The sequence below is a fragment of the Pezoporus flaviventris genome, unplaced genomic scaffold (assembly GCF_033815535.1).
Source record: "Pezoporus flaviventris isolate CSIRO_AGI_PZ_B2104156 unplaced genomic scaffold, CSIRO_AGI_Pfla_v1 ptg000020l, whole genome shotgun sequence".
In the NCBI taxonomy this organism is placed as follows: Eukaryota; Metazoa; Chordata; class Aves; order Psittaciformes; family Psittacidae; genus Pezoporus; species Pezoporus flaviventris.
Window position 1 is genome coordinate 8,105,059 of NW_026892568.1, and position 14,099 is coordinate 8,119,157.

Here is a 14,099-nt window from a genome sequence, read left to right on the forward strand (position 1 = left end):
AGGTACGCTTTTCTGAAGTGCAGTGTTAAGTATGTGATGCTAATACCCACCTGCAGCTCTTCAGAGCCAATGTTTCTCAAACACTGATTTACAGCACAGTATTTGAAAGGTGGCCCTTTGAAGTTGGCACATAGTGGAGCAGTCATGCAGGTGATGAAATTTTGCTCATGACAGAAAGTGATATAGGATTTAAAATACAAATATCTAATGCCACTTTCTGCGTCCTGACCTCCAGTTGTGCACCGAGCACTTCCAGATGTGCCTGACCTCCAGCTGCTGATCCAGGCTCTGGGGCCTGCTGTATCTGTCACTTCTGTAAATAGTTTGAATGCTGTCAAGTGTCTAAAAGGACAGGAACCCCTGTGTTTAGACCTCTGGTTTGCTCAGTGCAGTGTTTGTTGTCTGGGGTAGCACAAGGGAAGGGAAGGGAAGCTGCTTTTGGTTTAGTGTGGAGCATGGTGCAGCATCTCTGCAAGCAGTAAAGCGTTTGCAGTGGCCAGACCCAGTATTTTCAGGAAAATGAAAAAGCTAAAAACTAAACCACCCTTCAACAGGCAAAATCTCAAAAAATGGACTACTCCTTTTTTTTTTTTTTTTAATAAAAAGGGAAACTGTAATCATGTGCAAACATGTTAAAGGGAAATAAAGGCGCAGTTAAACGGGAAAATGTGACAGAGGAATGTTTGAAGACATGATGTGCAAAATCTGTTTCTCCTTTAGATAAAGAACTCCCAGCCCGTGCCGACCTGTTCTAACTCTGTAATTACATAACTACCAAGATCTTCTTTACCCACCCCCCAACCAAAAATAAAGGAGTACTGTGAGCTTTGGCAAGTTACAAGTAATAAGAAATTAGGCTACAGGCGATCTCAGTTAACTGGGAGACATCAGATCTAATAATAGTAATGGTCATGGTTTTAGCCCATCAGAAATGGAGTTTTCTCAGAAGATCTGTAAGGCTGATAAATGGTCAGGACCTGAAGAGCTGTCAAGGAAGTTGAAATGGTTGTAGAGAAGTCAATGAATTAGTTGCATTGGTATTTATTTGAAAGGATGTTGGGGAGGGTCATTGTTACAACCATTTATTATGGTGATGGACAAAGAAAGCAAGGATGGTGAGGTTTCCTATAGATCTTCTTGATTTGGGATAACTTAGGTTAAATTTTAACCAAGATGCTACTGTAACAGTTGTGTTTTGTATTTCTGCAAATTCTTCAGATAGAATTTATAGGATGAGCACAAAATAAGATGACTTGAATTCATCTGGGCTCGAGTTGACAACTTCTTGAGAACAAAACTAATGCATGTGAGAACCGAACACAGGATGTGTTTTACCAGAGTAAGAAAAATAGTTAGGAAGTACTGTATTCACTCATGATCTTTAAGGTACATTGTGAATTGTAGCTGTTGAGAAGCAGCAACCTGGGTTACTTCTTTGTTTTTCAGTTTGAAACTTTCTTTCCCTAGAATGTGCTACTATTAAGTAGCACTTTAGAGCGATTGTGCAAAAAGGTTCCAAATTGATTCTTTCTGAATTTTCGTAGCTTACTTTTTGTCACTGGTTTCGATTTTGGAACAGCTTTTTTCAATGTGTTTATTACAGCAGCCTTTTTTAGACATGAGATGGAGAAAGTTAGCAATATAAGTATGAATTATTAAACTTCCTAGATAAACTTCTATCTTACTGAAAAGTCCTTCCCAACCTTTTATTCTTATCAGGGAGAAAGAACAAGAAACACAAGAAGAGGAACATTTGATGGAAGAAAAGAAAAAGAAAAAGCAGGAAGAAAAGAAAAAGAAGGAAGGTGCTCAGAAAAAGGTTTGTTCATGTTACTCTTTAAATTAAATATTCACTTTTATGTGTAACATAGAGACACTGACCCTGCAGCCTTGACTAATTCTGACACAGGTGGCCAGTCCTGTTGACTTTGAGTGTGGCTGGGCTCAGAAAATTCCTGCAAGAGCAGTTCTGGCAGTTTCTTAGCACTCCCCACACTCTTACCATCTCCTGGTGTTACTGCTCCCAGCACTGTCTCACATGAACGTTCCTCTTCCATGGCAATGCAAATTCAGCTGGATTAATCTCAGCTGGTACTGAACTGGTGCAAGATTTGGAGGCACATTTTCTGTGGTGTGCATTCTCCTGCCTCATTTTCTGGATTACACAGTTCTAATCTTAAATAGCCCTTAGGAGGTGGGCAGGAATTGATCACTGTCTTTTCCAGTGTAAAAATTGTTTGGCATCAACAAAGCGGGTAGATTCCAAACAGGAAAAAAAAAAAAAGATGAGTCCTCATAAAAATGTGCACTTAATCTGTGTAGACGAATAGTTTGTGTGGATTCAGAGGGATACTGCACAATGTCATGAAGTTAATTCTTCTGAGTGTGAACAAGTTCATGGCTGAACTGTTTGGTTCAGGAAGCCTCTGAAGTGGCAGAAGGCCGGGTGGATAGATGGGGCACTGGCAGACTGCTCACCAGGTTTTGTACTGTCTCTTTGGCATCAGTTTTCCTTACATTCCTAATACCTGGAGTTAAACTCGCATTGTTCAGTCCTTTATTGAAGCTGATGCCTCATTTATGCAAGCAGTTTCTGCAGAAAGTTAGGCCTGAAGCCCTGTAATTGTTAAGTATCATTTTGAGTATAGACAAGTAGTTGATAATTTTGTTCTTTTCTTCTTTCAGGCTGCTGAACAAAAAACCAAAGGTAAAGTCACGTTTATTCTTTGTGAATCCTGTGATATTTCTGTAAGTTTGTTTAAAAACTGTGCTTATACTTTTTATTCTTTGTGTCATTTTAAGGTGGAGAGTGTATCTTACTAGGATAGTTTTATTCTTGAAGTTTTGTCGGAGGAGCTGGATATATGTTGGGATTCTCAGTATAAGCTTTTCCTTTGCTTATCTTGCTGGGTATCATGGCACACTTTTGACAGGAATATATGGATTAAATTCCTGTGAAACATAACACAATGTATGTCATCTCTTGTGTCATGTCGAGACAGATGTAGTTTTCCATTTAGTTGCTACTAGTTATTTATCTATTTCAAAATCAACTAATTGCCACCCAGAAGGGTAAACCTTTCCTTTGGCATTCAGGATTCAACTCAATTTAGTGAGTAAACTCAGTTCATTGAACCTAAGAAAAAGCTGTTTCCACAACTGCCTTTTTTTCCTTTCTGTGTAGATTTTCTGTTTGGTAAGTGAATTAAACTGGTTTGCAGCATGGCCCAGGAAGCAGCAGAAACACAAGATGTTTCCTCTCTGGGGCAGTGAACTCTGAAGTGCCATAAGAGAAATGTTAACGAAGCTATGGCCTTAAAAGAGGCAAGGAAAAGAGTTGAGGTGATGCCTCTCTTCTGGCTTACAGATATTTTATCTAGTCTGTCCTTTGATTCACATGGCAGCACACAAGACTCAGGGCTGTAGAGCAGTTGTGAATGAGTTATTTATTGCTGGATTATTAGGTGACAGACAGGCAAGTAGAGCTTCCCAGATTCCCAAAGACTGGGAATTAGAGCAGAGCCAAGCGTAACATATGGGGTTGACAAAACAACTTATGTTTCAAACCCTTTTTATGTGTTCATAGAGCAGAAATTAAGTATTGCTTCAGTAATACTGAATTCAGAAAGATAAAGTTGTAACTACGCGAGGAAGAAACTGTAACAAGTAATTTATTGGAACTCTGTCCTTTCTAAATTTTTCCGATGTAGAAAGTGTGAAATGAGAAAATTTGAGTCTGAATTTTGTTTCATCTGCCCTGTGAGCTCTCATGTAGTTCGTAACAGTAAATTTTGCTTTCAGAAAAAACAACCCCTCAAAATCTGAAGTACATGAAGAAATTCAGAATTTAGATGCATTAGAGCAATTTCTATCTAAATGGAATATTTGGCTCCCCAGTATTACATACTTTGTTCTCTCTGTAGGCTTGTTTCTGTGTGAAAAGGTTTCACTGTTCTATAAAGTTCATTTTCATGTGTTAATACAGTGGCTCTTCATTTCTGTTGACACTGAAACACACAGTGCCTTCTGCTCTCCCCTGTGGGATGTTATTACTTCTGTTTTTGTTGTGACAGCTTTTGGTTACATTGCTTGAAAATGGGAAGTTAAATTTTTTGAGAGTAGCATGAGAGTAACTCCAGTTTTCCAGGTACACTTGAGAGTTTGCTTTTTGGAAGCTTGAATTTTTTTTTGGTCCATCCTTGTATTTAAGTGTCCCATGCTACTGCTATAGAATAGACTTGGGAAGAAGAGAACCGGAAATAAAAGTAGTTACGTTAAAGATTAAACAGTTCTGGCTTTTACTGTTCACCTATCAGAAGCAATAATTCACTTTTTTTGTAGTTAGACTTCATTGGAAAGAGTTGGCCTGGACTGTAGAGAAACCAAACCTCTCCTGTTATGTGCAGTGCAGGAGACAGTGATTATTTACAGTCGTGTTGATGAACCTTCTTCTCATTTCCTTTGGCAGGCAGCTGTTAGTTGCTCTGCAGGTTGGTCTGTGCGAATGTTTTATTTCTACTTCATTATACTCTTCCATTTACCTTGGGGAGGGATGTGCAGAAGCTTATGATAGGTAGCACAAATGTCTTCAAATATAGAAATACTCAACAAGAGGAAGAAATGGGCTGAATGTTTTTCATGGACTATTTGAAGATGACTGTAAACTTTACTGCAGTACTGCTTCAAGTATTCTATTTTTATTTTCAAGGTTGAGTGACAAATGCTACTAGAACTAAAAGGCAATGCAGGAATTATAATTGAATTTGGTTGATTTATTTCATATCTAGGCAATTCATTCTAAAGACAGGTCAACACAGTAAAACTGAGTCTACTGACTGCAGCAGGTACTGCATGACAATGGACAGGATGTGCTAAAGCTTGAAACTGGGTTGGGGCTGAATATCCCTTTTGTAAAATATCCCTATTGCCAGTTTTTGGTAGGTAGGATCTTTATAAATATGACTTAATGTAGCTGCTTGTGGTAACTTAGAAATCGCTTCTTTTTCTGTATGTGTCATTCACTTCTGCAGCTGGGTTGCTATAGCAATGGGAGATGCTTCGGGTCATACAGGAGAAAAATAAGTTATACAACTGGAGATGGGATATGGAAGGGTTTCAGCTGATGGGGGGCAGTATGTTTATATTGTTCCTTGTTTGCTCTTAGCAGTATTTTTGAAGGAAAAAGCACTCTCTTGGCGTAGCTAGGAATGGAGAGACAGTGGGACATGGTGGTAAGAAAGCGTAGCCCTTCCAGTTAGCCTCTGTACTTGAAACCTGCTCTGTGATCAAGGTGTTTTTTATTTTTTAATGACTATTAGGATTTAAATGTATTTCTGTAGCACAATGGGAAATGTGGATCTAGTGTCCTATCTAACTATTAACTCCTGTGCTTTGTATGTGTAGTTACAATTGGTTGTAAGGTGATACGGGCTGTTGCATGTTCAGTTGCTGAGGCCTCGGGAAAGAGAAACTGGTAAGGAGGAAAGAGGTTTCCTGTGGGTGTGTGTACGTGGTGTGTTGTCAGTTAAATATTGCTCTGAGGCCTCAGCCGGAGCTGAATGTTTCCATTTCTGATGTAGAGCACAAAACCCTTCCAAAATAAACAGGCATTTCCACCAATAGAGGAAAGGTATGTGGCTGCTGCTGGAGGTACTGGTCCAGGGGTAGGAAGTGCTCCCTTACACAGCTCTGGCCTCTATTTAAAACAATTTAAATTATTCTTTCTGTTTAAACAAGGATCTGTCTCTTTAAGTCTTCTCTGCATAACAGCTTCTGCAGCTGCTGAGTTTTTTGTCTGCAATATTGTTTACTAGGGTAGTTTTGTGAGGCTGAATCTTTTATAAATACCCTGTTGGCAACAATTCTAGGGAATGTGTGAAAGGGAGAAGGGTTGAAGAGCTGATAAGGAGCTGAAATGTTTCTCAATTACTTAAAAACAAATGAAAGTAGTCTTCCTGTTCAGCTGGAGAGGAGTGCTGCAGAATGAGAAGAGGTAGGAAATGAACATGGTTTTACTGTGCGCTGCACACTGTGCTTCCACGTTACTGTTCTTTTATGGTAATTCTTTTGAGAACAGGACGACTGAGGACAACCTGTTAGTGTTTATTTTAAATGTGTAAACTCATGCAAGTTGATATGCACTTGATAAAGAAACTTTGTGTATAAAAGCTTTTGTAATGAAAACATTGAGCTGTGGCTATCAGTAAGAGTTTTGTACTGTATGGTAGATAGTCACTAGTATGGTAAATGGCTGTTACTAATAACTACAGCGCGCTTCAAGAGCTATGCTCGTGATAAATACGATGAGGTCAGATACTTTTGCTCTAGCCATCCTGCTGCAAGTTTAGTCCACACAGTGGTGATCAGTTCCTGAGCTGCTTTACCCCCATCCCAGCTGAATTCTACACATTTCGTGTAAAATAAACTTCAGGTGCTGGTAGAAAAACAATTTGTTACTCCAACAATCCACTGTAGGAATTGGAAGGCAGAGTATCTGTCCAGTTCTCCAGCATTACCTACAATGAAGGCAAGTGTTAACACAGAAGTAAAAAGAGTTAAGTACAGACCGTTTTTAGTCTAAGATAGAAAAGATTTTGGTAAATATTTTATTAGAAATGTGAGTCTGGAAAATACTGTTCTCCCTTTAGTCTAAAGCAGAGATGGCCAGTCTGCCTTTATGAAATTCGTGATCATCGTAGATCTGTCTTTAGCATGTTCACAGCATGTGACTTGGGAGAGATGTGGGAGAGATGGGAAAATGGGAACTTCAGCTCACAGTTTATGGGATGAAGCAGGATGGCCGAAGTTGTAATAGCTGCAGTAATCCTGGGATTCAGCAGCCTGCCCAGCACTGGCCATTCTCCTTTAAAGTGGTACAGTGGATCCTGAGCGGAGCATCATTCCCTTCCATTTGTGGTCTGTTTCTGGAGCTTTCCCTTCCCCCAGGCTGTCTGTGCCGTGTGCCTTAGGGACTCCTCACCGAGTGATGATTTTAATGTGCAACTTGCCCAGTCAGGAAGACTGTCTGCAGACTGAGAGGTTGTTCCACCAGGGTAGAGGCTTTAATGCATTTAATTTTGGGGGGACGTCAAAGAACAGAAAACATTCAACAGTATGTAGTTGGTAAGCCATTTGTGGTGCCACAAATGTTGATATACTTTTCTGAGCTTCCTTTTAAAACGTGCATAGTGTTTTTAATCCTGCAAGCAGTACTGTGTGTTTTCTCTGGAGGAACATGCTCAACTGTATTGCAAATAGGAGTTAAAATGAAAAAAGAGGGGATAAAAAGCTCTGAGATCCCATCCCTTGCTCTGGCATTTCTGTTTGGATGACAGAAGTAGGGGCATACCTTTCTTCAGAGCCAGGTATTTTCATTTCCAAATCAGCTGTGTAGATGGCTGCATAGTTTGAAATTGATTCCTCACTTCACCTGCCCAAATGAGCTGTTAGAATGTTCTCTGCTTGTACATATTTGGATGTGAATTGCTTTCCTGTAGCCTACGCTCAGTTCTGCTCATACAGAAATGCAGTTTTATGTGCATTCATAATGTGCTCTTTCTGCTTGTGGTGGATGTTACTGATGTTTAATGGTAGTTCCATAGAAAATGCCCCATCCCTGGCAGTGTTCAAGGCCAGGTTGGACAGGACTTGGAGTAACCTGGTCTAGTGGAAGGTATAGCTCATAGCAAGGGGTTGGAACTGGATGAGCTCTAAGGTCCCTTCCAAGCCAAACCAGCCTGGGATTCTGCAAAATAAGGAAAAATAAACTTTCTAGAGAAATGTCTCCTCAGTATTTTAAGTAGAATTATGACATATGTAACACAAGTGGTCGTCTTAAAATGTGCTTTGAGTTTTCCTGGTTTGTGTCATGTTATTGTAGAAGCCAGCAGAGGTTTTTACCTAAGATTAAGAGATGTATTTCAGCCTACAAATCAGGTACAATTTACAGCAGGCTTACAACCCCTGACTCATTTGAGTATTTATAGTTTATGCTTGAATATCTGCGGCTGCCATCTTGTTAGTTAAGTGCTGTGTTTGTACTGAACTGTGGAATGTTGTAGTCACAAAATGTGCCATAAATCATCATTGCAGTAAGGGGGGGGGGGGCACTGTAATTGTTTCAATTAGGTCTTAATATGCAGTCTTTTGGTAACCTAATGATAACCTATTGTCATATGTTAAGGTTTTATAACACAAAATGTTTTCTTTCTGATAACTCTTATCGTGGTGTTGTTTTGCTATTGCAAGTATCTTTAAACAAACACGGATTTGCTCTTGTAACAGAGATAATCACTTCTCTAACAGAGAAGTAATTACGATTTTACAGTCTGCAAAGAATAGAGCATGAAGGTAATTCACAGAGTCCCTGCCATAGTACTGGGTGAAAAGGAGGAGAAAATCCAGATGAGGGGAGACGGGGAGAAATTCACATATTCAAGGAGACAAAGCAAGAACAGTAAGTCCAGGAGGCTTGGAGTTAACTAGTACAGGGCAAACTTTGGTTTCCTGCTTGCTGTTCCAGGTGGGATGGCTGTGACAAGCCATCTTGAGTTTTTGGTGGCAGTAGTTCAGTGTTATTTAACACACTTTCTGCTCTCACAAATGTTAGCAACATTACAAGTATCTTAAAAGGTAGTTTCAAATCAACTTTGCCATTATGAAGTGAAGGAGAGAAAAGTAACAAGTATGTGCGTGGATAATTTTTACTAAACTGCAAGTTGTATTTGGCTTTGTGAGCATTTTCTCTGTTGGTCTTTCTGGTTGGTTTGTCAAAGGTGTCCATCTAGAGATTAATGGTGGCATTGAGTATTGTTGACTTTTTGCAGGAGAGAGTGCTTGTCAAGGCTGGACACCCTGATCACTACAACCAAGGAGTGTCAGTTCTGAAGGTTTAAGCCTTCTGTAGCTCTTGTGAAGCTGTAGACTTTAGCTTTCCATAAATGCTCTTTTCAGACAATGAGGCCCCGAAACAATTCGTACATGATTTTGGCAAAAACTCCTCAGGAACAACACACACACAGATGTAAACCCAGCATTATTTGACAATAAAATTGAAACCATGAGAGAGAGTCTACCTAGGGTGCTCCTCTCCTGAGCTGGATTTACAGTATGGCTGCCCCCTGAAGAGATGCAGAGCACTTCGGCTCCGTGTCCTAGAGTGGCTGCTGCTTCTGACCACTCAAGTAGGCATCTCCAGTCCCATTCAGTGGTTGCCTTGTAAGTTCTGCAGATTCCTCAGCTGGGAAAAGAAGAGTAGGTAAGAGCTTAAGTCAGAGATTCTTGATATTATTAGTATTCCTCAGAGATAGTTTTTAATCTCCTTAGAGATAGTCTGTTACAGTTTGCGATCGTGCAGATTTAGGCATGTGCTTATAGTAGAAATACAGACAGAATATTGCTCTAGTCTTCTACGTTGTTTGCTTTTTCTCAGTTTCTTCAATTAGGAAATGATCTGGGCTTCTCGGATTGAGGATGGCAACAGCTTGACCTGTATGTATTTAGGTTTAAATCTGGGTGAAAATGGAAGCTTTCAAACACTAGTATTTTTCAACTGTTGTAAGTGTTGTAAGGGTTGGTACCCTGCTTAAAGGCAGTATGTTCTCATCAGATTTCTCTTTACATTGTCTGTTGTTGAATAAATTTCAAGCCTGGGACATTATCTCTACAAGAGTGCTTCATGAAGAGAGAATAAGAACAAATTAGATAACTCCAGTTGGGCTTTTCTCATCTAGACCTAATTGTCGGGGTGCCCCTCGGTGGGTAATGCCTCCTAGATAAATCCCTGGCTTGCTTTCTGAAAAACAAACCAACTGCCAGTACAGTTGTTGACAACTGTATATTATAGAATATAAATTTTAACACAGCTACACAAATGATAATAGTGGTAGTTATGATCAAACTGCATGCTGTTTTATGGTTATTTATCTGCCCACAGTGGGTGCTTTCATACTCCACGATAGACTGCTTTTTCGTTAACGGGCATTGCCTAATACAGTGTGTTTAAGCATGTAGGCTGTGACACGGTCAAACTCCTGCACTTGCTGGCATCACAACAGGTCAGGCAACAGTGTATATTCTGTTCTGTCAGTTTGCTTATCAAATAACTATCTTCCAGTTATATTAATAGAATGTTGTCTGAAACTTGTCCATCAGAGCATATATGCCTCAGTAATACAGACCAGATGCATTTTTCCAGTTTAACATTCCAATGCCATGGTCTGCTTTTACTGATAGCAACAGACGCAGAGCACCCACCCTACACCCCTGAGCTTTCTTATCCAGCCAGCAGAGCCCAGGGTTTGCTTTCTTGGAAATGGCTTTATTGCACAGCTCACCTGTTTTACCAGTGTGGTCCTTTCCTTCTGAATTAAAGTCTGTCGTTCGCTTTTACCCTTCTTTTCAAGAAACACACACATGAAGGCAGCTGCTTGCCTGCCTTGGGGACTGTGTGAGGTCATTCTTTCATGGAAAGCTGTCAGCTGCTGTGATGCCTTCTCCATGAAAACCTTATCGGCTGTGATTTACCTGACCACTTTCCATTATTAGATTATCATCTGGCTACCTGGAGGAGGTTTGTATCACGTATAGATATCCTATCTATAAGATCTGCAAACTGTAAGCTTGAAGAGAGCTTACCATTACATCAGGAAATGGATCAGCTTGGTTTGATAATGAGTGTATTGAGATAGATGCCAGTTTTCTAACGTTACTTGGTCCCTTCCTTGGGAAGGATGAAAGCAGCTTTGAACTGTAACACTGGTATGTGCTGTTGGGGCAGTTGCTTTACAAATGTTGAAGAGGGTTATCTTGGGAAAACAAAGGAAATGAAAATGTGTTTTGATTCTTTTACACTGTGTGTGAAGCCTTTGGCCTGGGGGACCTTGTGTTCTCCTGCTGACTGTCTGCTGTTGACATTCCTCTACTCTGCCTAGTCTGCCTCTGGACTTCCCCGTGTTTTGCTAGATTATTGTAATGCTTTTCCTGAGTTGTTAAAGGTGGTAGGCCATACTTTACAAATCCTACAGGACTACTTAAAATGTCTGTTTAACCAGCTCACACTTGGTAAATGCTCTGAAGCATTTTGGTCGGGTTTGCATCATGCGTCTCATCAGTCAGGTTATTCCTGAACCGGTTTAGGCAGTGTAGTGTGCATTAGCATCCAAAGAGGTGGTTACTCATGAGGTTGATTGTAGGTCCAAGATCACCATGAGAGGAGGTGATTTTCTTTTTAAGCATCCTGCCCTAGCTTTGTGGCATGGCAGCAGTGGCTCATACTAAGCAGTCTTGTGGGACCTGTGTTTAATAGCACCACTAAATGCTTTGGACACTCCTCAGCTGCCTTGAGCATGTCAGCAACTATTATTACTGTTTGCCTAAAGGGAACAGTTGAACTTGAGGCATTAATCAAGCTCCCTGTTGCCTCTTCCCATGTTAGCAGAAGTAGTTCTCCTGTGTCTTATCACAGTTTGCTGAAGATCTGGCCTCCTGTTTCCAGGATTCTCTTAGTGTTTCTGACATAATTTCCAATGTGGCTGCTTCTGCTGTCTCTTTTTTTCAGCAGTCTTTATGGAGCCAGGCTTTCAGCTTTCCAAGGCCAGACAGGCTCTCATGAACTTCTGTTTTGAACAACCTGAGTTACCAAGCTCCAGAACTGCCGAGTCCTCAGCTCCATTAAAAACAGTGAAGTCTTAGAATTAGAAGGACTACATGCATGACTTTAGATGAGCAGGAAGGGATTGTCTTCTCCATCTCCCTGTCAGACAGGCCAAACACATGTTCTTGAGAGACATTTTGAATACTCTTGGAAAGTTGTCTTCATATTCTGCCTGAACAGTCTTTCCTATAATGTAAGCCCATTCTTTCTTGGCTGATTTGCTCAGTATGTGGAGAGCAGATCTATACCCTCTTCTGCAAACATGAGCATCAAGCAAGAAAGTGAAATCACTTCAGAATTTCACCTATAGATGTACGACTCTTGTTCTTCTCAAAAGAAGAGCAGTAAGAGAAGGTGAGTAGAGAGTAAAGATAGTTTTGCATATGGCTACAGAACTACTTGTTGGGAGTTTTGAAGGTACAATAGCACTTCACCTATCAAGTTGAAAGTTCAGTTTGAAAATGTCTTAGAAAGTCCAAAATTCTGAATTTCTCTTGTCTTAACTAAGGTATTCTCACCGTCTCTTGATGGTTTGTAGTGTCCTGTCCATTCAGATATTTTTGTGCAGTATTAGGGTAACCGAATCAATTCCATGAGCACGTGCGGTGTTTCTCCAGTTTGGTCTCTGAATACTAAAGTACAGTTTTGACTATGAAGTCTGTGATTTGGTGCCTTATTATGGCTGTTAAGACTTTTAAGTTAGAATTAGGATTTTTTTTTCAATTTCTGGATAACAACTTTGATGTAGAGTAACAAGGAACAGTGAAATCCATAATCCCATTTCACTGGTACCCAGAACATAGGTGGGATGTAAAGTGTACCTTGTTGTGCTCCGTTGCGTTGTCACTGCATTAATGTGCCCTTGCTTTTCATGTTTGCTTTTATGCCTGTTTTCCAGTTGACACTCAGAAAATGTGTTAAGACTTATTTACCATATTCTTTTAATGGAAGAAGTGACTTTCCTGTAGGTGTTTAACAGAACATGAACTGAACCTTGAGCTTGGGCTGGCATTGTGGTCATCAGCATGGCCGGTGGCAGATATGACAATACCATGTGCTCCCCCTGCTGTTAATAGCTGCCTTCTCACATGTAAACGAATTTTCTTTTTCAAAAGTAAAGTCATGATGTGGTTTGTAATTCTGAGAGATGATTAATGTTAGATGGGGCCCATTTTTGCCTCGAGTATCTTAGTCTTCAGTGAGTAAAAGTCAGGGTCATCTGGACAGCATTAATACTATCAGTTGGCAATTATAACTTGCCCTTTACTTACACTGGGAGCTGAGGGCATTTAAATTTGCCTCCCAGCGGTCTGTTCTACTCAAACGTGCACGAAACTACTTTAAATAACAAAGTAATACATTGTTAGGTAAATCTGTAAAGCCATTAAAGAGCTGTTATTTTTGCAGCCTGCCCAGACAGGCTTGGCATTTTCCTCTTTCTTTGCACTTGGACTTAGTGCAGAAAGTTTTCTTTTTCTCTGCAAAAAGCAGTAATACAACTCTTTGGAAACTGGACACAGTTATTGAAGGTGTGGGAATTTGCCAAAAGCTTGTGTGTGTGTATAAGAAAAACCTTAGGGTGTCACATACTCAACTGAGCTGTATTTCACAGGTGAACAGTTCTTACAATGCTGGTGTTCCTTCTTTTCGATAAGTCTAAGCACTTCCATATGAAATAAATGTGTGTAATGTATGGGGAGTAATTAAATATTCCTTCTGAGTAAAGGGAAGACGTGTCTAAAATAAACTGAGCAGAATTTTTGAATTAAAATGAAGTAATAATATTAAGTTATTATTAGTAATCTTTATTAAAACATCTTTAATTTCTTTTAACATTCATGTAATAGAATCTGATTTACTGGGAGTGGCATTTAATTAATTTAATTCAATTTAGAGAGTTAACTCTATTACATATTAGTACAGAAAATTACCTCTGAACAGTCATTTCTCACTGGTGACATGCAGTAAGTTAATTTAGCTGGGAGTTGGTTTGGGTGCATTGTGAGTCCTTAGTGAAAGTTGCTATGGTGACAGCCCCATCAACCGGAGCTGTCATCTCCAACAACAAATACCCCAGCTCCGCTTGGTGCGGTGACACCGCTGCTGCCAGGCTGTAAACATGCACAGATGGATCCTCTCTGCTCCCTGCTTGTTTCTCCTCCTGGTCTTTTCAGTGAACTTGGTCATTTAAATCCACAGTGATGCCAAGGCTGCATTGCACGGAGAAGGGAAAAGCCTCCTGAGGAATGCTCGGTCATTGACAGACCTGCTGCGGCTGTACCCTTCCCACAAAAGGGGTTTTCTCTCAGACTCTGTTCAACAAATTGAACTGAGGCTGGGCGCTTTTTTTCCCCTGGCTTCATCTTGGCTGCAGTGAAACGGTTGCAGAATCCCAGACAGATTTTAATTTGCTTTTATTGAGGAAATTTTCCTGAAGAATCTGAAA

At 40.2% G+C, this 14,099-nt stretch overlaps 1 protein-coding gene across 11 annotated transcripts in view; it reads left to right on the top strand.

The window, feature by feature from the left end:
• Positions 1–14,099, top strand: part of TNRC6C (trinucleotide repeat containing adaptor 6C) — a 317,396-nt gene that overhangs the window by 235,883 nt on the left and 67,414 nt on the right. For all 11 annotated transcript variants that reach the window (XM_061455587.1, XM_061455582.1, XM_061455591.1 and 8 more), the window contains 2 exons: positions 1,720–1,819; positions 2,686–2,707. In XM_061455587.1, the coding sequence (XP_061311571.1) occupies positions 1,720–1,819; positions 2,686–2,707 (122 nt within the window). The remainder of the gene's footprint in view (positions 1–1,719; positions 1,820–2,685; positions 2,708–14,099) is intronic.